The 25,840-nt window shown below is 42.1% G+C and overlaps 2 protein-coding genes across 4 annotated transcripts in view; one reads left to right on the top strand and one right to left on the bottom strand.

The window, feature by feature from the left end:
* Ddx4 (DEAD-box helicase 4) overlaps nt 1-13,193 on the bottom strand; it is a 58,190-nt gene extending 44,997 nt beyond the window's left edge. Inside the window, exons 1-3 of the mRNA XM_051172263.1 lie at nt 13,122-13,193; nt 6,834-6,894; nt 3,338-3,415 (exon numbers count right to left, since the gene is read on the bottom strand). Of these exons, the coding sequence (XP_051028220.1) occupies nt 3,338-3,415; nt 6,834-6,894; nt 13,122-13,193 (211 nt within the window). The remainder of the gene's footprint in view (nt 1-3,337; nt 3,416-6,833; nt 6,895-13,121) is intronic.
* Nucleotides 13,194-22,098: 8,905 nt separating this feature from the next.
* Nucleotides 22,099-25,840, top strand: part of Slc38a9 (solute carrier family 38 member 9) — a 76,309-nt gene continuing 72,567 nt past the window's right edge. For all 3 annotated transcript variants that reach the window (XR_007833532.1, XM_051172305.1, XM_051172302.1), the window contains exon 1: nt 22,099-22,355. The gene's annotated coding sequence lies outside the window, so the exon portion shown is untranslated. The remainder of the gene's footprint in view (nt 22,356-25,840) is intronic.

Raw genomic sequence — 25,840 nt, 5'->3', positions numbered from 1 at the left:
AAAAGTGCCCTTTTCTGCTGAGCCACCTTGCCAGAACCCTACTTTTGTTCTCTTTTTGAGACAAGAGTCTCAGAATGTAGCTCTGGCTGGCCTTCAACTCGCTAGGTAAACAGGCTAGCCTCAAACTTAAAGAGATTCAACTGCCTCTGCTTTTATGTGATAGGATTAAGGGTGTGTGACGCCACCTTAATTTGTTGTTCTTGCTGCTGCTGCTGTTGTTACTGTTGTTGTTGTTGGGGTGTGGCACACATGCAAAGGGTAAAAGATAACTTTCACTTTATCCTCCCCTTCCATCCTGGAATTGGGGATTGAATTTACGACAGCAGACTCACAACAGCAAAGGAGCCATCTTGCCAGCACACTATATTCTGTTCCTTTTGGCATGGTATCCCTGCTTTCCTACTTTTCCTACTGTAATTTTCTTTCTTCCAAAGACCAACTCCTCTGTGAAGTCTTTCCAGTGCTCTAATCATGTAGAGCCCTTCACACTCCCAATAGCATGCCGCTCTCTGCACCTCCTCTTAGTAATAGTCCATGTGCTTCTCCACCACTAAGTAAAGAGCCAGTTAGGCTCGGTAGGACACAGCTGTAGTTCCAGCTGCATAGGAGGCTGAGGCAGGAGATCCATTGAGCCCAGCAGTTTGGGACCAACTTGGGTAACACAACTCATCTCAAAAAAGAAAAAATAATCTTAAGGTCAGAGATACCATGACAAGAAATATAGCTGGTTATTGTTTATAATATTTTCATTTATTCTCACAGAAGTTCATGTAGGAGAGATAAACAAGTTCATATAGTGTATTTTGAGCATATTTTCTCACACACACACACACACACACACACACACACACACACACACACACACACACACAAACCCCCTCATCTTACCATCCCTTCTCTACCTGGAAAGAAGGGAACAACAGATACATCCAAATCAGTACGCACTGTTATTCTAAACTACAAGTGGGAAAAAGCATTCTCTGTGATCCCTGTAAACTGTCTTACCTAAGATGTTGAAGGAAATCTTTAAAACTCCAAAAAGCTTGTATTAATCACATGTACCAACAACAAAGTAATTCATCATATTTTAAGAATTATATGTAATTCAATAATTTACTCAGTCACTTTAAGGACATGATACGCTAATCAATGTTACATTTTAATTCTAAGAATCAAATCAAAAGCACACTAACACTCACTGAACATCTCCAAATCAAACTACATTAAATGCTAGGTCAGTCGTAAGGAAAAGACCTACTCATGAGGCTATAAATTTCTGAGATTATATATATCACAAAGATAACACTTAGTTATTGGCATTCAACCAAGAGGATTTTTGTTTTGTTTGAGACAGGTCTTACTTACTACGCAGCTCTGGACTGATTCTGAACACACATGATGCCAAGTCTCCTTAGTGCTGGGACTACAGATGTGATCATCACACTGCGATTACAGAGTTCTGATTTTTTTAAAAAATCAATGTGTATTTAAAGATAAAGCATATGAAAATAACTTGTGACAAAATCTGTTATGTTGGTCATTTTCTCATTGAAAAAGTACTATTGAGGCCAGGCATGCCTTTAATCCCAGCACTGAAAGAAGAAAGAAAAAGATCCCTGGAAGTAGAGTCTTCTACCTTATTAATTAGAAACCTTCATCAAAATGTATCACATAGCCTCTTTAAAATTTGAAAATATAGCTACACTGTTAATTCTCTCCTAAATATTAAGAGATTAACATTTCTATTGTTAGTAGGAGCTAACAAAAACAGTATTTATTCATTTACATGAGTAATTAGCTCAAATTAGCTAATAATGATGGCACATGTGTAAAATCCTAGCACTTATGAAGCAGAGGCAAGTGTAAGGCCAGTCTGGTTAAAATACCAAATCCAAGGCAAATAGGGCCACAAAATAAAACTCTGTCTTTAAAGTGAGAAGAAAATCAATCACATGATCCAAGTCAGCATTGTATGTTAATATGTAGATATTTAAAAACAAAATGTACATTAATATTTGAAAAATAATATTAATAATTAGTAGCAAGAATGTAAAATTCAAATTTGTAATTGTATATAAATAAGAAATTAGGATTTCCAAATTTCAAATGAAATACTTTATGATAGCAATCGAAAAAGTCAATAAAGTTTTTCAAAAGACAAATTTAAGGATGAGTGTCAAGTATTTTAAAATTACCAAACAGTCCTAGCTATGCTGTGCCTTAAAAGATAAAAGGCTCATAAAGATTAAAATTAGCATGAAATTTTAATAAATTTTATTGAATTAAAATAAAAAATAGTACAAAACGTTTTCAAGACTTTCATATCAATTCTATTAATTATGGGAAAATAAAGGTATTTTGTTTCATCATTACCTACGAAACCCAAGTGTTTCTAGTTTCTGTTTGCAGCCCAGGGTGGCCTTAAACTCAGAAATCTCCTGCCTCAGCTTGCCAAGATCTAGGCTTACAGTGTTGATAGTCTGAAAATAAAGCTCAGCCTTGGCCAGGCACAGCGACTTCTGTCTGCAATTGCTTCATTTGGGAGGTAGAGGCAGGAAGACAAGAAGTTTAAAACCAGCATCAGCTACACAGCAAATTCAAGGCCAGCCTGGCTATAGGAGACACTGTCTTAAAAATAACTTTTTAAAAATTCAATCTTTTTAAAATAACTTTTTAAACTTAATACTTTTAAGCTAAGAGGTAAAGCTCCCATACCACCTTTTAAGTACGCTAACATTCAAGCAAGCCCTTACACTCTAACCTCCAAAAGTTTTCAACATTCTTCTCACATCAATTCCTAAAAACAGAAATTTTAAATTAAGCAGCAGCTGTGGACAATCTGTCAAAACAATCTGTTTGTCTAGTCCACTTAACTATGTCTTATTATCCCAAGGAAGTAAAACAGCATGAAGCACATGGCACTACCTGGTGTGGTGGCGCAGACCTCTACTACCAGCACTTAGGCAGACATGGAAAGAGGACCACAAGTTCAATGCTTGTCTGTGCTGTATTCCACATGGAAAGTCATGGCCAGCGGGGATTATATTGTGTAGAGTTTACAGCTAGTTGGGCATACCTATCTTTGCCTCTCAGCCTCACACCCCATAAATAAAATGGCACACAACAAAATCAGGTGAATCTTTATAAGTTCAAGGCCAGACTCGTCTGCAGAGCAAGTTCTATGACAGCCAGGGCCACACAGAGAAACCCTGTCTCAAAAAAAAATTAACTCATTATACCAACAAAACATACTATTCACTGAATTATAGCAGGCTTAGCTTTGCACCAAACAGTCAAAGTTCCTATGGCATTAAGTTTAAGGAAAGATGATGCTTACCTCTGTTTCCCAAATTTCTTCCAGAAGGAAATCCACTTCTCATGAAATGATCTCTTCCAGAGGGTCCATCTTCCATTTCTAAAGCCAGTAACATTTCAAAGTCAGCCTAACAAAAATGCTATCTAAATATATAAATTTAAAGCCTTTTCCTGTGCCACATACATAACAGAGAATTTTAATTTACCAACAAGAAAAGGGACAAAGAAAAGTGGCAGACTAAGACAGAAGAGTGACAAATTCATGCCAAGTCTGAGCTACAGCATAAGTTCAAGGCCAGCATTAGCAACTTACTGAGATACTTTCTCAAGACGAAATTAAATTACAGAGTTAAGGTAGGATGGGGATGTAGCTCAGTGGTGAAAACTTGCTGAGGATGCGTGAGGCCCTAGGTTCCATCTCTAGTGTAAGAACTGTGATGATGACAAAGAGCCTGATTCAAAGTGCGTTATATGTAGAAGTAGCTCTTTTTTTAAAAAAATTATTAAATATTTTACATATGCATTTATCTTAATACACACAAGTCCTCAAAAGTTCCTGCCTCACAAGTATGTCTGTCAGATATATTGGGCCAGAAGGCTGAAGATGATGAGCTCATGTTATGGAGTTTTAGGTGACTGTTCAGGCAGCAAACAGTCTCTGTCATTTTCTCACTTTGGAAGTTGCTAACCTGCACTTGCTGTTTACTTAGGTAATTAATTTTATTCCTTCTCACGTCTCTGATGGTGCGTAAGTAGCTCTTTAGAAGAAGAATATCCGGTATTCCACTAGCTTCTATAAAGACCCATTCACCTGCCTGGAGTGGCTCCAGCTGGGCCCTCCTATATCAATTAGCAATAAAGAAAATGCCCAGACATGCTCACAGGCCCTATGATCAAGGTAATTCTCCAGTTAAGAATCTCTCTTCCTAAGTGGCTCAAGGCTGTGTCAAGACAATAAAAACTAATCAAAACACTACTGTTAATTAAAAGCAAACATAGTATAATTGGATTCCATTGCCAGGGAAATGAAAAGAAGGCAGATCAAGTATAATTTTAACAGGACAAAAGAGTAGTGAAAGCAGGAGCAGATAAGCAAGTCTGTGTCTCAAAAATAAACATTCAAATGTGCATCCATAAAATACAAATAGAATTTGATACAATTATGTCAGAATATATAGAGAAATCTAACAATAATCAGAGTTGCTGTCAGTGGATGCCAAAACGTGCAGCCAAAATTTTGGACAAATTGGGGTGATTTAGTTTATTCCTTTCTCTTTAAATTTTTGACAGGAGTTATTTAGGTATCAGTTACTTTATATTCACTTGACCAGAATATTTTCTGCAGATTATGCAGAAAATAAGCTTTCTATGTCCAAAAAACTACATTTACAATCATAAACTAGGATCAGCACAATAAGCCAGTGAGGTGTACTGTTACAAGCCTGAGAGCCTGAGTTTGAGTCCCAGACCTTCATAGTAGGGGAGAACTTGACCCCTGCAAGGGGTCCGGCTCCTGTCCACACCTGTGCTGCAGCATGCAGCCAAGCCACCTCCAACATACACACAATAAACACATGCAATACTCAAATTACCTTTTTGAAAATAATTTTAATTAAGAAGAACTACAAAAACTACTTGTTATCCAAAAAAGAAGCAACTGTTTCTTGTGTGATTACATTCATTTAGCCTAAACATACATAGATCAATAAGCTATGGCTTCTAGCTTTTTAAAAATTCCCTGACAACAGAGCATTACGCTTTCATATAATATAGGCTTACTTCAGGCCATTACTGAAACTGCCTTGGTTTATACCTCCAAGAAACAGGTATCTGCTGGTTACATTATCAAAAAGTATGCTTTTCCACATTTGTCTTTTTTGTGTTTAAAGATCTCAGCATTCATATGGAGGAAGTAAAATTAGCCTTTTGTTGTTTTCAGGAGGCTTTTGAGAATCTGATAGTGTACTAAACCAATACATTTAACTGTTTGCAGAAGAAGTGCTCCTTGACAGTAGCACAAGTTTCTATAAGCTTTTGTCAACACATTTACTCTGAACTTAAAATAGTTAAAGGAATTAAATTTGCTTTAACCTGATAAACTGAGTCTTACATTCCCCTCACATTCTACAAACTACCTTGGGAAAGATTTATATTTCTTCACTTTAAGCCAGGTTCCAGTGAGCCAACTGTTCCCTTGACTATAAAATGCTCCTACCTCATCCTCTAGTTTTCAATGGGAGAAATTATAAACTGAGCATGCCCATAGGCCTTGCATCTGACTGTCTTAAAATGAGCAGAAACTCAAATGCGTAGACAGTAGCTTGAACTCACTGAAAGTACAGTAGTTTGGCTGCCAGTGGCTGGAGACAGAAGTGAGAAGCTATTAATTTAATGGGAACAGAATTTCAGTTTGCAAAAAAGAAAAATTCTCCAGGTAAATGGTAGATGGCGTATTAATATGAGGGTGTTTAACACCAGGCAACTACACACTTAAAAATGGTGGAGAGGAAAAATACAGCCTTGGAGGCGGAGCATTGGCTCAGCAGTTAAGAGCACTTGCTGGTCTTGCCGAGGAACCAAGTGTGGTTCCCTGCACACACATATAGTAGTTCACAACCGTCTCCACCTCCAGTTCCAGAGAATCTATCACCTTCTTCTGGCCTCTTCAGGGATCTGGCATGTACGTGGTGCACTTACATACACGCTGGCAAAATACTCGTACACATAAATAATAAGTAAATCTTTTCTTTTTAATGTCAAAAATCAGGCCTGGCAAGATGACTCAGCAGTAGAAGTACTTGCTGCACAGGCCTGACCTTCCAAGCTCGATTTGCAGAACGCTAAAGGTGGAGAGAACCAACCCCACAAAGCTGTCCTCTGACCTCCACACACACACCATAGCAAACACACATACATTATGCACACAATAATAAAAACACGGTGAAAATGGTCACTATTATGTACATTTTACCATAATAAAATATCTCATTGCATAGCAGCCATCACATTTCAGCCTGTTTCAGGCTTCAACAAAGCAAAAGACTACTGCCATGATTTAATTTCTTAGCCAAAGTCCTACCCCTTCTACTATGTTGCCATATACCCTGATTCTATAGGTTGCGCATGCAGGATGTGGGCAGCCCAAATAAAATAACAGCACAGAGAAAGGGTTAGGAGCAGCAGTCTTGAGAACGTCAGTAAATTAGTCTTCTGATACCAATCGTCATGACTGGAACCTGCTTTAATAATTGGACCTATCCTGCTCCTTTGTCATTAGAAGCAGGGACAGTGCTTTAGCAATCTGAAGCCAAACTTGCAGCCTTAAGGTTGGAAAAAGTTTTACAGCAACTAACTAAATTGAATAATACACTAACATTGTATCTTCTTTTGCTACAAGTTACCCTATCCCAACATATCCAAACTACAATGATGAAAAATTTAAAAACACATTGTCAGACCACCCTGAAGTATTATGTACAACCATTAATTAAAAAGAAAAGCCTTGCCTTAACACATACCTGATGATGAAGCTGAAGCCCTGCTAAAAGTGTCTCCATTCGCTCCAGAAGAATATTTATCCTGAAAGAAAGAAAACCAAGCTTTCAACTATGAAAATAAGAATACGTCATCTATTTCACAAACAGAAAATTGCAGTCTCTTTTTCAGGAGAAACACATTCTAAGACCCTCGTGCCTGAAACTGTAAGTACTTTCTAAATTCGATTGTGTATGTCTTTTTCTATCTCAGTCCCTCTTAATGCACTCAAACACACAAAATATAGGAGACACTTCTTCTTATGCATATGTACCTATGATAAGGCTTATGAATTTGGCACAGTAAGAAAATAATAAAGCAATTATGATAATATACTGTAAAGAATCTTACTGTTCTTTACTCACCCCTCTTGAGCTGTGACATGACATAATGCCTATTAATGAGATGAACTGGGGCGGATGAAACAAACATTATAATCTAAGATTAAGCTACTATTAACCTTCTGACAATATGTCAGGAGAATAAACTGGTCCAGGTGATTGTGGGTCATAAACCTATATGTCAGACACCACCAGACAATGGGATGATTCACTTTCCAGATAAGACAAGGGGAGATGTTAGGAGGCTGCTGTAACATGCTGCTCGGAATGACATGAAACTTAAAAATGATTTTTTACTTTTGAAATTTCCCACTTAATATTTTTACACCATAGTTGGCAACTGGTAACCAAAACCAGGAAAAGTGAAACTTCAGATAAAGAGAGACTAATGTATAATTGCATGCAAACAACAACAAAAACAAAAAAAACCTAAAAACAAAAACAAAACAAAGAAACAAAAACCAAGAACTGATAAGCAGTAAAGTTTTGTGCGTCATTAGATGTACCTTCACTAGTTATTCCAAGACACAGTAACTTAATAGTCTAAGTGTAACTATGTTTATTACTTAAGATTATTAAATAATAAACTAGAACCATAGCCAAATCTGTCGAGCTATCCATTTCTATGAACAATTTTATTAGAGCATAGCAATTCATTAACCTATAAATATATCAATAGCAGCAACAGCCAAGCTATGGCTGAGACTAAAACCTACAAAGTCTAAATCAGTCACAGACTAGTACTTTACATGAAACGCTTGCTGACACACATACCTGAAAAGTATTAACTGCTAAAAAGTAAACAAACCAATGACAATACACAGTATTGTTTGCAGAGCTCGATATCTCACAGTATGCACACCAATGCTGCAGACTAGAGCAGAACATAGGACAAAATCATTAGAAGTCAGGCTCACAGTAAAGATAACTTATTTTAAAAATCTTCACTGTGACTAGGCAGGACTAGCACTCAGCATGCTAAGATAGATGACAAAGAGATTGGGGCTAGCTTGGGCTACAAAAAAAATCCAGCTTGGCTGGAGAGATGGCTCAGTGGTTAAGAGCGCCATCTGCTCTTCAAGAGGTTCTGAGTTCAATCCCCAGCAACTACATGGTGGCTCACAACCATCTACGATGAGATCTGCTGCCCTCTTCTGTAAAAGCACTCATATGCAATAAATAAAATAAATAAATAAATCTTTTTTAAAAAATCCAGCTCAAACATGTCTTAAAAAGCCCTACCATTGTAAATAATTAAACCAAATACATTATTATGTCTACACTTAAATAACTGACTTTAAAGACTATCAGACTATCCATTTATGCACTGAAATCTGTACGAATTCTGGGGCTGTCTTTCAAATGCAATAAAGTGCTGAATAACCAGATACTGATCAAAATATTCAACGTTAATTCTAATTAAACTAGAATGAAGAGTGGTTGAAAACTATCTTCAATACCTCACACGCCCATGTTCCTGTTTCTAGTCTTAAAAACAAACTGCTACAGATGCATGTACATTACTGTAGCAATATTATACTAACCAATAGACTTAGGAGATTCACCTTTTGTTACAAAATCAATAACTAAATACCAAGCTAACTTTGAAATCTTCCAGTATTTCTCAGGGCTTCTCTATTAATGACAATCTGGGTAATTTTTTTCTCACTTTTACCACCTATAATGTCTTTTGATCATTAATCCACTTCTTTATTTTTTTATGTAAGCTTCCTCAAAGTAAAATCTTTCAGGCTATAGCTCTGAAATTCATATACATGAGAATGCAACATGAATAACTGAAGAATGAAGTGACGTCAAGTTACAGATATTATTGAAGTAAAATAACTGCATTACAAGTCACAGTCTTCAGATAAGCTCATTTAAGGAAGTGCCAAAATTGGAAAGAGTGCACCAAGATGGCTATATTCAGCTAACACTGTTCTTTCACAAAAGACACTAAGTCCTGGCCGCAGTGATGGACGCCTTTAATCCCAGCACTCGGGGAGGTAGAGGCGAGCTGATTTCTTTGAGTTCAAGACCAGCCTGGTCTACAAATGGTGTCCAGGACCGTCAAGGACACACAGAGAAACCCTGCCTCGGCGGACACACACACACACACACACACACACACACACACACACACACACACAGCAACTTTTAAAGTTTTGTGTAGTTCACAAACCATACAAATATTTCCCAACGTTGTTATTAAGAGCAAAAACATAACATTAGCTGGGTGGTGGCGCACGCCTTTAATCCCAGCACTCGGGAGGCAGAGGCAGGTAGATCGATTGAGTTCGAGGCCACCCTGGTCTACAAAGCAAGTCCAGGACAGCTAAGGCTACACAGAGAAACCTTGTCTCGAAAAAACAAAAACAAACAAACATGACAGTGTCAGATTGTACCAGTCTGGCTTTATCTTATCGTGCTTTCGTCATACTGGCAATCTAAGTTGCATAATGGCCACCACAGACGTCAAGTCCTAATCCTGGAATTGGCTGTGTTGTTTGTTGCTTGAGAATTTTATATGTACACATAATGTTTTGATCAAATCCAGTCCCCATTTCCTCTCCTTCAATTCCTCATCTATCCACTTTTTCCTCCCAACTTTGTTATTTTTACACTCCCCCCCCCCCAAGTACATGCACTAAGTAAGTCCACTTGCTTACTGTAGCCAGCATATGCACAAGTAGCCTCTCAGGGGCTGGATCCCTCAAACAAAATGACTCTCCCTTCCCCAGGAGCCATCAACTGCCAAAAGCTTTTCAGCTAGAGCCCTGTCCCACAGATGCTACTAATCCTTGGAATTAATAAATGTCTTATTTGAAAGAGGATTACAACAGATATAATTAAAGATTCTGATATAGAATTACGCTAGATTATCCAGCCAAGTCCTAATTTGTTATCACTGGTGTCATTAAGAAAGAAGTAACGGGAGAACACACACACAACAGAGGTGGCAGGAGCTTGTGGTGACACAAACACACAAACCAAAAGCCAAAGATTGTCTACATGCAACAGATGCTAAAAGCAACAAAGATTCCTTCCCAGGACCTCCGAAGGGAGACAGTCCTGCAGATACCTTCATCTCTAACATCCGTTTCAAGGACAATGAGAGAAAAGGCTTCAGTTGTTTTGCATTAGCCAGTTTATGATGACTTGTTGTAGCAGCTATCTGGAAGACTACACCTGCCTTCCTAATGCCCTAATATGTTATCGGTTCCCTCCTGTGTCCTTTGCACCTGATGTCCTGCTGAGACTCCTTGAAATCTTCACTTCACCAGTCAGTGCCTACTGCCTTCTTCCTCCACCTCACCTAGGCCCACCCCAACCTAACAGACTCACACTTTTCTATTTTTATGACTCTCTCTACCATGCAAAATTAGTTGGTTCTCAAATGTCTCAAACGTGTCTCCTAAAATACGACTCTCAAAGAAAGTATTTTATGTCCAACACTATTTAGAGTACACAGGACTTAAGTAAAAATATGTTGAATAAATCATAGGTCAGGTTATTCATTTACTTTTAGAATACCTAGCTACAAGCCATTTGTAGTCTCTTAGTCCACCCAAACACACCAATATAGAAATTTCAAAATGTTTGACCTCTAAAGATTCTCTCTTTAGCTACAAATAACTTTGGATGAGTATGTTTCTATTTACCTGTATTTTTACTGTTAATTCTGAGATGTCATCTACTAATTTATTTTCTTATTTAATCAATTATTACTACTATTAGTGCTTAATAAAATTATAATTATGGAGAGATTAACCCATTTCCACTTTAATTTCAGGAGCTTTTTCATCCTAAAACTTACCAAAAAGGCAAACAGGTCTTACACAGAAATGATTACTATTTAGAATTACTTCCAGTCAGTTAACAAAAAGCATCACTGTACAATAATCAAACTGAATGTCTAATACATTCATCCCAATAAGCCAACAATGTTCAAATTTGTGTAGCAACTATGATTTCTGAACTATACTGATAAACAGTTTCTTTCATAATTTCACACCTTTATTCTATCCTTAGGTGTCACATTCATTGCCAAGGAAGATCAACAAAGCCATCGATTATGTTGTGTTCCTTCAAGTCAATAAAGGCAAGTAACTATAAAACCAGCAACAGTTATCAATTTGATGACAAGTCAAAGAAACTTACCACAAACTGGCTCCATACAGTAACATTAGATCATAAGGGAGAATTATCAATTTAGTATTCTCAATGTCAAGATACATCGTTATATTACTAATAAGTACATTTCAAACTACACCTGTATTCCCTGCATTTAAAGGTTAGAGGAGGAGAAAGAAGAGGGGAGTAAGGGAGAGGGAGAAAGAGAGGGAAGAGGAGAGGAGAGGGAGAGAGGAAGGGGAGCAGGACTTTAACAGCCACCAACTTCAGAAACACAGGGCAGTAAATATACCCAGCACACTCCACACCGCAGCATGCTGTTTAAAGAACATTTCTTGACAATAAAAATCTTGAAGTCAGACAGATGACTTACAAAGTCCAAATAGAACAGTCTGTATCAGTTAATTAAATTTTTATTATATAAATTGACTAAGAACCAGAAGGAAGCCAGTGGAGATGGCACAAGCCTGTAATGCTAGCACTCGGGGAGGCGGAGGCAGGCATATCTCTGAGTTCGAGGCCAGCCTGGTCTACAAATCAAGTCCAGGACAGCCAAAGCTACACAGAGAAACCCTCTCTTAAAAAACAAACAAGCTAGCAAAAAAAAAAAAAAAAAAAAAAAAGAACTGGTTGCAGTAGCACTTGCCTGTAATCCCAGAACTTGGTCTGTGAGTTCAAGGCCAGCCTGGTCTACAAAGCAACGTCTATGACAGCAAGAACTGTTACACAGAGAAATCCTGTCTGGGAAAACCAAACCAAACAAACATACAAACAAATAAAAACAAGTACCAGAAAGAACAACAAGCCATTGAATGTCTTCTGACCATTTGAACCAACCATTCCCATTTTGGGAAAAAAAAAAAAATTAAATAAACAAGCAGTAGATACCAATGATAGTAACGAAATGCTACAACTATCTCAAATACCCAAAGGAAAAAAAAATCACATATTACACTATATTCTTTTGACAAAATACTGTAAAAATTATTTTTACAAAATGTGTAATAGCTAGTGCTGAAGTAAAAAATTATAGGCACACGCCTATAATCCAAACACTCAGAGAGGCAGAGGCAGGCAGATCTCTGTGAGTTTGAGGCCAGCCTGGTCTAAAACACAAGTCGATGACAGCCAAGGCTACACAGAGAAACCCTGTCTCAAAAAAAAAAAAAAAGAAAGAAAGAAAGACAAGATCAAAACTGTTGTTATACACATCATTAAAACTATGTAAAATATTTTTTGAAAAAAATACTCAAAATTTAACGAGACAGCAAGACTTTTAGGTAATTTGTCTCTCTCCCCCCAAAAATGTTATTTTTTATGATGCAAAGAAAATGATTAAAATATAACATATACTAAAGGTGCTAGACCTAAAATAATTTCCAAGCCAAGAAATATTATACATTCGGATTATTACTTGGGGTATTTGCATTCAAAGGCCACCAACCAAGCAAGTTCAGTTTAATCAAAGCAGTGAATGTTTTCTGTTTGTTTTCTCTATACAACTTATCTGTCAAGATTTTTCTAGCACATTTGTACAAGCTTGTGTTCATCTGTTAGCCCTAAACCACGGAGCTTTGAATTGCATTGGCAGCATTACTTTTGCTTGTGATTATCACATTACCATGTATGTCATTCGATCTGAAGTTTGGCCTGCCTTCCTCACTCCCCATAAAACAGGTGATAAAAATCACATGCAGACAAACAAAGCTGTAGTAATTCGGAACTTCTCACCAGTTTAATCTTTAAATGATAAAAACCGGCAACATTTAAGGACTCCACACGGTTAAGTTTTATTACCTTTTCAAATGCAGGAACGTAGGAAGACACATGAGGTTTGAGGATTTCTGCTTCCCAGTCTTCATCTCCCATGGTAGTAGCTTCAGGTTCCTTAAAAAAAAATTGAAAGGACTTTTGGCCATGGTCACATCAGAACTGTTAGCTTTCAATTACGGGGCTGTGTTATAGGCCGAAGACGCAGGGCGTGAAACGCAAGGCACTGACACTGACCATCACCACCGCAAAATAATACATTATTAATTATCTTTTTGTCCCTACACACCACTTGCAACTGCTAAGTGATGGGCTTCCCCACCCTTCCCCACCACTCCCGCCTGGGGGTGACATTTAATCATCCCAGCAATCCCCGCGTTTCCAGGGGTGCCTAGGTTTGCCCCCAAATCTGTCCGTTCTCCTTCAAAGGAGTATGAAGTGGGCGGGACTCTCTGAGATAATATTCAAGGAGGCTTTCCCCCATTGCGCCCCCCCTCATTACGCTCCCCCCCATTGCGCTCCCCCCCTACCCCAACCCCAGTGGTGGACACGCTGTCGAAGCCTTGGGAGACTGGGAGAACCGTAGTGCCTCGATGGCCTGACTGCCTCCTCCCGAGGAGGCACACTCAGCACAAACACCGTTTCTCCCGAGAAATGGCCGCCCAGGCGCCGAGCAGCAGGTTCCCCGGGCCTCCTTCCCCCGGCAGGCCTCAAGTCTTCACACCCGCTCCACTCGCCATCAAGACGCCGTCGGAGGGGGAAAGGCCCGGGAGGCCGACCTCACACCCCACGCAGGCCCATGCGCCCAGCGCCCCCACCCCAGGCCGCTGGTCCCCGTTTGTTAAGGCAGCCGAGGCCTCGGGCCAGGGCGACAAGAAGGCGACCAGACCCCACTCACCTCTCCGCTCCAGGCTTCCCGGGCTCCTCGCGCCCGCCGACGCGGCTTAAACGGCTGCACGTGCGGACGCCGTGACGCACACTGCGTCGGGTGCGCGGGGGCGGACAACAAATAGCACTAGGCGACCCCGGGCCCGCCAGCCAATCAGCGCCCGCGGCGCTCGCTCGGCTTCCCGCCCCCACCGAGAGTTTGCCAGTTCTCAGCCTTTGATGAGGCCGAGGCAGGGTGACGCCAGGTGGCCCGTTAGGCCTGTGTGAGTGGGGCTGACCCTGAGCCTGACCACCGCGCTGCATCCGGTCTCTCTGCTGGGGCCCTCCGGTGGCTATCAGCTCCACTTTTCTCTGGGGTTGGGGTGGTGGGGGTTAATCTGGTACATGGAAGGCAGAAGCAGGAGACTCTCTTGAGTTCGAGGCCAGCCTGGACTACAAAGCAAATTCCAGAATAGTCAGAGCTACACGGAGAAACCCTGTCTTAAAAACCAACGGGAGGTTAAATAAATAAGTAAATAAAACTGGGAACCATACAAATGCCCCCTCTCCTTGCTCTTCGCGCCTCCTCTTGACCTCCCACAGTGTGGGGCTTGGTCCTTCTGGGTCTAAATGCCTGAAGCGCTCCCATCTTATCTCTGAGAAATCCACTAACCTCCACTCAGCCACTAAAACCGAATGGAGGCGATGCTTTTCTTTTTTATCTTTCCATTAAAAAAAGGTGAAGACGAAGCCAGGTGCGGTGGTGTAACCCTGTAATTCCAGCACTCGGGAGGCAGAGGCAAGCAGATCACTGTGAGTTCGAGGCCAGCCTGGTCTACAAAGCAAGTCCAGGACAGCCAAGGCTACACTGAGAAACCCTGTCTGGGGGAAAAAAACAAACAAAAGGATCAGACTCTATCTAGGTGTCTGCCAAGAAAGCTAGTCTGTGGGAAGAAAACAGCCCCTCAAGTAGAAGAAAGAAAGAAATGGCGTGTTTGCTGGAGCCTACATTTGGGCTTGTGGTTCACTGGCCCGTGCATGCAGCGTTTAAAGCCATCATTAACTACAGATTCTTGTTCGTTCTGTTCCTCTTTCAGAAGGAAGCATCCCTCAATGTTTTTCCAGTACCCCCCAAAAGTATAACAATTAAACGTACGTGAAGCACAATTTTGTTTTTATTCTTAAAAGTTTCCATCATTTTCCTTTCTCTGAATCTTTGAAGGAATCTCTAAATAAACTCAGGCACTCAAATCCCAATACAACCTGATGTAAGAATGAGGAACTCCAGCTGAAACCTGCTTTACACTTTGCATTTCTAGAACCACCTATATCAGCACCAAAACATAGTAGCTTTTACCTAGTGAACATTACAGTCTACCAGACCAGACTATTAAGGTGAATTGTTTTTTAAGCATCATATTTTTTTATTTTTATTTATTTATTTATTTTTGGTTTTTCGAGACAGGGTTTCTCTGTGTAGCCTTGGCCATCCTGGACTCACTTTGTAGACCAGGCTGGCCTCGAACTCACAGCGATCCGCCTGCCTCTGCCTCCCGAGTGCTGGGATTAAAGGCGTGCGCCACCACCGCCCGGCTAAGCATCATATTTTTAAAAGGCCAAACCACAACATACTTTAACAGAACTGTCATTTAAAATGTGCACAAACTTTGTAAAATGGACATGTTTTTAAAACATACTCTTTGCCGTGCACGTTTGGAGTGAACAGGTTCAACACTGGGTCCAGAGGCACATATTCCTGTAACCACTGCCTGGGAGATACAGGCAGGGCAAGCAGGAGCTCAGTTGCATAGCTAGTTCAAGACCAACTTCTGCAACATAGCACCCAGCCTCAAAAGCCAAAAATCCATAAATAATACTAATAAAGCAAAGGTCAGTGAGTTGTATGTGACAATTGAGGACTTGAGCTTGACCCCTGGGAGCCACGTAAGGGAAGGAGAGAACTGACTTCCACAAGTGGCCCTCTGACCTCCACACAAGCACCATGACCTGAACACACACACACACACACACACACACACACACACACACACACACACACACACACACATCAGCTCCCATCCTCACAATAACACTTTTTTTTTTAATAAAATGAAGACTTAAAGATTGAAGCCTTTGAACAGAGAGAGGCCATCATCAGCATTTGCCTGACAAGTCAGCAGTCAGCATTGGGAGATAGTGGGGGTGTGGGGGGGGTAGAACAACAGTAAGTCCATGAGGTGTGTTACCACCATTTTCCTTTTCTTGAACATAAGGAGAAAACCAGAATAATGCAACGAGGAAAGCTGACAAACACTATCTTAACCTGGGGAGGGTTCACAGCATTCCTCGGGCTGCCTATTACTATGTAACAAACTATTGCAACATGTGTTGGCTTATAAAAATCCTCTCTCACGGGTGTGTGGATTGAGAGGGCTCAGCAGACCATCTCATCCAATTTCCATTCAAGTGCTGACTGGAACTCTGAGAATTTAATATCAACTTTTTCTTTTTCCTTTTGGCATTGCCAGAGTTTGAACCTAGGTACTTGAGCGTGCCAGGCAAGCTCTCTACCACTGAGCTACATCCCCAGGCCCCAATATCAATGTGTTTAAACATCCAAGGTGACTTCTTTACTCCGGCATCTGGTGACTGGGATAGCCAGAATAACAGAATGCTGCTCAAACACCTTTCTCTACAGGTGGCTGGTTTGAGCTCTGAAGGTTGTTGGGCAATCTCAGTCAGTCTGTACACAATTGTTGCTCACCTCCAGCCAGCATGTCAGTTGGACAGACATGTCACAGACATCACTCCCAGCAACCAGAGCAAGAGCTGCAAAGGCTCCTTCAATTCTAGCTTAAGAGGCTAAACAATTAATGCTGGCTCTGTTTCTTAACAATTAGACTTTATTATACAACCCAGCTACCCTAGTCAAGAGGGGGAAAAGGTGAAAGGGAAACAAGAATAAACCTTCCGGTACTGGTTCCACGAGACGGATTCCCAGGTGTCTCTGGGCCTGCACGCTAGTCCTTTCCCCGTCCTCAAGCTTTGAACCTGCAGCCTTCTCTCCTCTCTGCCTGCGGCTCTCTAGGTCTCCCTCTGGTCCCTCCTCCCACCGCTGTTCGATTAGAAACACAGTAGCCTGCCTGGGTGCGGTTCCTGAGTTCTGGACCCAGGATAGTTCCTCCCAGTATTCAACAATATCCACTTCAGTGGGGTGTCGGTGGTGTTTCCAAACAGCAGACGAGGAAAGACTGCCTGGACTGCCTTCCCCTGGGATAATGCCTACAATCCTTCCACAAATTATATTTTCCACATTCAATTATGAGAAGGTTACAGGACCAGTCTAGATTCATAAAGAAGGGCCTCTGGAATGCCACGGACACTGGAGACACAGTTTACTGAAGAACCTGGAACCTGACTGGGCTTAATCTCCTATTGCATCAATTAACTCTTTGATGTTCTCAAGTCTCTTTCAGATCCCCAGGAGCCTATTGCCCTTTTAAAGTTGTTCCAAAGTTACCATACACATATTTTTCCTCTGAATTCTTTTCTGTTTTTGTCAAATAGCCCATCTTGGAGTTCACTCGTTTTCTCAATTACTTATTCTCTCAAATTACTTAATAATGTGGCTTGGTTTTGTTTGTAGTAGAAGGCAATCCAAGCTTAGGCTTATCCTAAATCCACAGCTGGTGAGTTTCTCAGCCTCACTTAGGGAGCGTTTGCAAAGGGTAGTTTATCCCCACAAACCTCTGTCTGCTTGCATAGGCCTACATGTGCCTTCCAAAGTCACCAGTGTGTGGTCATGAACTGCAGAATTCCATGAAGCTCTAGAAAGAATCACCAGAGGGACCAGCCCTGGTTCCTACTCCAGAACCGTGGCTGTGAATGCCATGAGGCTGAGCCCACAATCCGTGTCAGAGCTGGCCGTAAGGCAAACTGAGCCAAGTCCATCATGTTACTAGTGTGCATAACTGTGCCAGGCGACAATGTCTTGAGCTCCATCTGTGAGCGTTGGCCCAGGATGCTTGGGCTAGAGGTTGGGAATGGGTGGTGGCAACAGTCCCTCAGGGACTACTAAGGCTGGCATGGAGCTCCAAGGCAGTCCTTGCTTCTGTGCTTTGCTACCCAGTAGGTGGAGTCTTGCTCTATATTTTTTCAAGTTTATTTAATTAATTTATTCAGATTACATCTCAATTGTTATCCCATCCCTTGTATCCTCCCATCCCTCCCTCCCTCCTGCTTTCACCCTATGTCCCTCCCCTATGTCTGTGACCGAGGGGGACCTCCTCCCACACTATATGGTCACAGCCTATCAAGTCTCATCTTGGTAGCCTGGTTATCTTTTCTCTGAATGCCAACAGGCCTCCCCACCAAAGGGATATGGTCAAATAAGGGGCACCAGAGTTCATGTTAGAGTCAGTCCCCGCTCTCCACTCAACTGTGGAGAATGTCCTGTCCATTGGCTAGATCTGAGTAGGGGTTCGATGTTTATTGCATGTATTGTCCATGGTTGGTGCAGTAGTTTGAGCAGACCCCTGAGCCCAGATCCACCCATCATGATGTTCTTCTTGTAGGTTTCTAGGACCCTCTGGATCCTTCTATTTCCCCATTCTCTCAAATGTCTCTCACCTAGAGTCTCAATAGGATGTACTCACATCTATCCCAATCTCCTGGTAAGTGAAGACTTTCATGAGACATGCCTCTTGGGCTAGTGTCCAATTATAAGTGAGTATCTACCATGTGAATCTTTCTGTTTCTGGCTTAACTCACTCAGTATGATCGTTTCTAGTTCCAACCATTCGTCCACAAATTTTGGGATTTCCTTGTTTTTAACAGCTGAGTAGTATCCCATAGTGTAACCGTACCACAGTTTCTTTGTCCATTCTTTGAGGGACATAGCTGAGATTGTGGGGAAGATTCTTAGCCACAGTCTTGGCCATCTGACTACCTCAGGTCCAGTGGCACCATCTCCAGGCAGTAGCCTGGCCCACAGGATGCACAGTGTTCCTCCCAGAACTGAGCTCACCATGATCTGCTTCAAGTCAGAGGTCAGGATTTAATTCCTCCTCAGTCCCCAAAGTGGTGGCCTGTGACAAAGCTTACAGTCTTTCCCACAACTCTCCATGAAGCTTGGAATTATGGGAGGGGTAATACAGGCTTCGGCATCTTTTCAATGTGTCTTTTCCTGCTATACTAAAATCAGAACACCACGGACAGTCTTACTTCTTTAGCTCGTGTGAAGGTGGTGTGGCAGGCGTGTCCACCCTCATGACATCATGGAATGACGTTGTTATCTACAGATGTGTTGGCCCTTACCTACAGCCAGCCTGGGATGTGTAACACCCTAGGCCCATAGGCTAGACACACTGGTTAGTGCATCAGCAGGGAGGCAGCTGGCCTATGACCTCACCTATCTGCTGTCTTGTTCCGCCTCTCTGCAGAAGACAGCATCTGTACGCACAGACACACACAGACACACACACACACACACACACACACAGACAGACACACACACACACACCAGATAGCCTTTATATCACAAAACAAAGATCTCCAAGAATGCCAGGCATGGTGGCACACGCCTTTAATTCCAGCACTCAGGAGGCAGAGGCAGGTGGATCGCTGTGAGTTTGAGGCCAGCTTGGTCTACAAAGCAAGTCTAGGACAGCCAAGGCTACACAGTGAAACTCTGTCTCAAAAAAACCAAAAATCTCAAAAAGCAATGTGCTGTCTGATGTATTGCCATAGGGACTACATGTAGAGGCTTCGTCTCAAAATTCAACTTTAGATATAATCAAACTTTTAGATTTAATTCCCAGTCCATGGCGAATAAAAGAAACATAGGATGTCATGTTTCACCGCAGATGCAGTCAATAAAATACAAAATGCAAGAAATATTACTGGAAAAAAATATCTCAGGAGATAAGAGACAGATCAAATACATATGAATCCAGATTATAATCAACTATAAAGTTTATAATATAAAAAAAGAAATTGGACCGGGCATAGTGGCTTATATCTTTAATCTAGCACTCCTCAGGAGGCAGAGGCAGACAGAGTTGAGTCCAGTCTGACCTACGTAGCATGTTCCAGGCAAGTAAGGGTTATATAGTGAGGCCTATCCTCTCTCCACCCCCAAAAAGTTCAAGATATTTGTGTATGTATATGCATGTACATGCATACTTTTATGTATGGGAGCGCGTCTGTATGCTTATATGCGTGGAAGCTTTGCACAACCTTAGGTGTCCTTCCGTGGGAGCTGTCCATCTTGTTTTCTGAGACACAGTCTTACTTTGACCTGGAGATTGCCCAGCCGGGCAGCTTGGCCAGTGGGTGAGCCCTGGACACCCATCTGTCTCTGTATCTCCAGAACTGGGATTACAACCACAATGCCATCATGAGCTGGGACTTTTTTTTTTTTTTTTTTAATGTGGCTTTGGAGGGTTAAATTCAAGTCTCTGTGCGTTTGTGGCAAGCAATTTACCAACTGAGCTGTCCCCATGGCTTCAGGAAATTTATTAGCTGACTAGATACTAAATGGTGCTAGGCTAGTTTTAATGTCTTAAATATGATGATACGGAGGCTATGACTTTCTGGTTTTGTTGTTGTTGTTGTTGTTGTTGTTTTGTTTTTTGTTGTTGTTGTGTTTTTTTTTTCAGACAAGGTTTCTCTGTGTAGCCTTGGCTGTCCTGGACTCACTTAGTAGACCAGGCTGGCCTTGAACTCACAGTGATCCGCTTGCCTCTGCCTCCCAAGTGCTGGGATTAAAGGTGTGCGCCACCACCGCCGAGCTATAACTTTCTAAAGAAAAAATTTACTCCACTCCCTGGCTTTTCCTGGCTGTTCTTGTCTATCACTATGAGCGATTCATTCCCAAACTTTTCGTCAGCTGCTTCCTTCTCTACCTAGTCATCAAGTGTGTGTGTGCATGCTGGGGTGTGTGCTGTACAGGGCACTTCCTTTATTAGTGATTAATGGAGGAGGGCCCAGCCCATTATGGATGGGGCTACCCCTAGGCTGGTGGTCTTGGGTTCTATAAGAAAGCAAGCTGAGCAAGCCACGGGGAGCAGGCCAGTAAGCAGCACCCCTCCATGGCCTCTGCATCAGCTCCTGCCTCCAGGTTCCGGCTCTGCTTGAGTTCCTGTCCTGATTTCCTTTGATGATGAACAGCAATGTGGAAGTGTAAGCTGAATAAACCATTTCCTCTCTAACTTGATTTTTTATTTTTGCAGCAAAAGAAACCCAAACAAAGTGTGTCTTAGAATTTGTTCTAATGTTGGCCTATCTGTACCCTGAGTAATTTAAAAATCTTTTTCTATAGTATATTAATGTGTTATTAAGAATTTCGCAGTGGGAAACCTGGCGTAATTCTAGTCTCTTTATTTCTTGCTTGCATTTAGTTAGACCTTGCCCGGTTAGCTGGGCAGCTTGTATGTTTATTTGCATTGGCTTGGGGAAAACTGTGCAGGAGTCAGTATTCTGTTCTCGGAAAGCTCCTCTTACTCTAGAGTCTAATTTGTCAATGCATTAAAAAAAAAATCCAACAGAAGCCGGACGTAGTGGCGCATGATTTTAATCCCATCACTCAGGAGGCTAAGGCAAATGGATCTCTGAGTTCGAGGCTAGCCTGTCTTACAGAGTGAGTTCCTGGATAGCCAGGACTACACAAAGAAATCCTGTCTCAAAAAAACAAACAAACAAAACAAAAAACAAAACAAAACAAAAAAACAAAACACACACACACACAAAAACCAAAGCAAACAAACAAACAAAAACAAAAGCACAGAGAAATCAATGCAAGCTAACAGCTCCCCTAATCTCCCAAATCCCATTCCAGTCCAGTTGCCCTTAGTATCCACAGCGTCCAAGCACGTGACCACAGAACATAGCATGAGGCAGGAAAGCCTGAAAAGAAAGTCACCAGGGACGTCAGCCACGTCATCTTTTTCTCACGTGGCCTGCGATGCAGTAAAACTTCACAAGAAATTGCTTCTTTTTCCCTCCAGCAGAGAAAAGAGCAAAGCAGGCCAGAGGTTTGCATACCTGCTCAGCAGCGACCCCGCCTCCCAAGCCGGAGGGCGGAGTTCTAAGGGAGGATGGCTGCCTGCTGCAGAGCCTTCTGGGAGTTGTAGTTCCAGATGGCGGGGCTTTGCCAGAGGCAGCCGGCTGGGTGCGCCTAGGACTTCATCCCCCGCCAGCCCCCGCGGCCTAAGTCGTTACTTCTTCCTGTTTTGGGGGACAAGTCGCCGAGCAGCTGCCAACTGCGAGGTCTGAGAAGAGGTCTTCGCCTCCTCATCTGGTTTTCCGAGGTGGAGGGATTGATTGACCTGCTGAGGTAGAGCACGTTCTCGCTCCTGGCAAACTCACCCTGGGACAGTCGGAGAGGGAGCCCAGGTGAGCAGAGAAGGGCTGAGCTTGCGGCCAACATGCTGTCATCACGGAGGGGGTCTTTGGGATGCGGGCAGAGCCAAGCCCCTGGTCGGGGACACTGCTTGGGAGCGGCACGTGTCGAGTGGGTCAAGTGCGGGGATTCCACGGGAACTGAGTCAGCTGGAGCCTCTGGAAAAAGGCAGGGAGGGTTACAGCAGATGAGCACCCCATGCCGGCATGAGAGGACAGCTTGGATAATTGTAGGAATAGTGTTGTCCCGTGAAAAAGTAGAGAGAGGAATCGAGAACGAGCGGAAGCCCCTGGAACCACACTGGTGGTAAGGTTATGACTCATTTGTGCTTGGACAGATGCTGGTAGATGCAATGAAATCTCTCCCACCAAGCCACTTTTCCAGCTCCGATTGTGGGTGGCAGTGGTGTGTTGGCTGTCTTGCGATACGGAGCTGTGAGGCAGCTAGGCGAAAGCTCTTTCCTCGCTTTACAAATCAGGAAAAGACCTACCGAGTCGGAGACACCCGCTTATCATCAGTCACTTATTAGCCAACTTGTCTAAAATCTAACTGTAAGGGTCCTTTGGTAGTGCCTTATCTGTTGTTGAGGTCAGTAGATTTGAGCGCCCTCTCCGATTTCGTATTTGATGTTTTCAAATATATCAAAGAGCTGGCATTTGGAGTAGCAGGCAAGAAGGCTTTGTTCATTATCTATCTTGGGCTTTGTTGTCTTCAACAAAACTTTTCAGTGGGTCAAATGACACTTATAAGTTAAAGAGAACTCTGCATGCCTTAGAAAGAACTATGGCCAGATAGACATGGGGCAAGCCTATAATCCCAGGACTCAGGAGGGTAAAGCAGGCAGAGGGATGGTCTCCGGTTAGAGACACTTTCTCAAACCTGAAAACCAGAGGTGGAGAGAGATGGCTGGTCTCCAAACTACTGTCCTTGCAAGTATGAGGTCCTGTGTCCCAGCACCTTTGTAAAACCAAAACTGGTTGCTGTGGTGCACATAGTGACCCCAATAATTGGGAAGATAGAAACAGCTGGACTCAGCTGGGTGTGGTGGTGCACGCCTTTAATCCCAGTACTTGGGAGGCAGAGCCAGGTGGATCGCTGTGAGTTCGAGGCCAGCCTGGTCTACAAAGAGAGTCCAGGACAGCCAAGGCTATACAGAGAGACCCTGTCTTGAAAAACCAAAGAAAAAGAAACAGCTGGACTCGGGGGCTCGCTAGCCACCTAGTCTCAAAAAGTAAGGTAGAGGGAAGACACCGACTTCAGTTTCTAGCCTCCACATGCATGTGGGCACACACAACACAAACGTAGATACACACACACCACATGTACAGGAAAACCCAGCTACTTCCATATTAACAAAGATGCCACATAGTTTTTGTACCTCTAAACAAATAAAATTTACGTTGCATTCCCAAACTTTGCCCACTAGTGCTTTGGGAACAATCAGTTTTAGATTTCCTTTCAAAATCTTAAGAAGTGTGAACATATTCTACACTTGAAAGTCTGCCATTGCAGTTTTATAATACTCCAAGTATTTAACAGGGTGAGGGTAAGCTCAGGAACACAGTACCGCTAACCTGAATGACAAACGAAAACATTATAGTGTTTTTATAAAGGACCCGGCATAAACACGAAAAAAATTATAAGAGGTTAAAATGTTCTAGCAGGCCTGCATTTTTATAGTACACTTAAGTGTCAGCTCTTGGCTAGCAGTTGTTGTTTTGTTTTTGTTTGGTTAGTTTTTTTTATCCAAAACTCAACATCAGAGAGTCTAGGGTTGCTGCTGTGGGAGGAGAGGTTCTTGGGAGCCAGAGTAACTGCTTTGGTGAGTTCCGGACTACACTGTGTCCCACACTGCCAGGTTTTATCATCCTTTGAAGCGTTAGTTGGTCAGAGTAGAAAATGTACCGCTGGTGACATCAGAATTGTAGAACTGTGGCTATCAGCTATTAACACACTGGTAAATTATTCATAAGGAAGGAATTTAGGTAAGGGTGTTAGTAGACTCTGGCAGCTTTATAGAGAAAACAGATATACATACACCAACTGCTTTTACCCACACTCACCACTTCTACCAGGCTGCCTTATTTATTTATTTATTTATTTATTTTGAGACAGGGTCTCTCTGTGTAGCCTTGGCTGTCCTAGACTTGCTTCGTAGACCAGGCTGGCCTCAAACTCACAGAGATCCGCTTGCCTCTGCCTCCTGAGTGCTGAGATTAGAGGCGTGTGCCACCACGCCTGGCCAGGCTGCTTTTTAAAAAATAGCACGATTCCTTTGCTTTTATACTACAAAGATAGGTAAACTCTTATCAAATTTCACTCGCGGGTGACTGTAATTTCCTTTTCTAAATTGCTATTAGAATACAGCCGTGCACACTGATTTCCATACCATCTGTCATACTAGAGGCAGAGTTGAGTAATTGAAGATGCCTAATGACTTAAATAATTTCTTTCCACCCTTTTATTTAAAAAAAAAAAAAAAAAAAAAAAAAAAAAAAAAAAACCTCACTCTATGGCCTAGTAAACTGAACATACAGTATCTTAAATTTTGTAATATATGCAGATGTATTAGATAGTAACTATTTGCAGCCTCTGAAAAAGAACATAAACTCCTTGGATGTTTATGTCCATAGAAATATTTATTTTACCACAACCTAGTGTATCCTGCAAATTGATGCTAGCATCTTAGCATAAATACTGTAGATTTGCTTATGGATATGTATAAGGAGGGTGTCAGAACATCTGGGCTCTGCAGGCCATAACCAGAGAACAGTGCAGGTAACTCATCTCTGCCCATGACGCTACCGCCAAGCACAGTAAGCCCAGCTCCTTGCTACTTGGGGTTGGCGTCAACTTGAATTATAGTCACACATTAATCAGCCATACTTCCCTTTCTAGTCCCTCTATGACTTTTAGCATACCGAGTCACATATGCCTGTCATATATTAACTGAGCCCCATCCCCTTTGGGGACCTGTAGGAGCAGGAACTTAATAGGTGGGTCTTTACTAAAAGCCACCTTACAATTTAGCTTGTTGCAATTAGATGCAAGAAGAGGCCAAAGGGCACCAGTGCCTTGGTATGTTCTCAGGGTGGTTAGGGACATGGTGGGATCAAGTGGAGCCTGCCTTGACCAACTTTGTTGTTTTTCCCAGAGCTCTGTCCTTCTCATCTATTCAGCTGGGCTATCTCATACCCCGCTAGGAGGCCTTTTATTTCTTATCCCTAGTGCTCCCAGCTTCACCATTTTAACCCTGACATTCATTTTAACTCACGTTTGTTTTTACCTCAGTCTCGCACAAATGAGGTAAGCTGTCAGCATCCTTTAGGGGCCCGTCTTTGGCCTTCTCATGCCATTCTGGTAAAATCCCTGAGATGAAGTCATTTGTAAACAACAAATTTATATGTGACAGTCCTGGAGCATCTGAAGTTTGGGCATTTGGTAAGGGCCTGATCGCTGCTACCAGGACGGCCCCTTC

The sequence above is a fragment of the Acomys russatus genome, chromosome 30, assembly GCF_903995435.1.
Source record: "Acomys russatus chromosome 30, mAcoRus1.1, whole genome shotgun sequence".
In the NCBI taxonomy this organism is placed as follows: Eukaryota; Metazoa; Chordata; class Mammalia; order Rodentia; family Muridae; genus Acomys; species Acomys russatus.
Note: the sequence above shows the minus strand (reverse complement) of the source record. Positions and strands in the feature narration are given on the sequence as shown.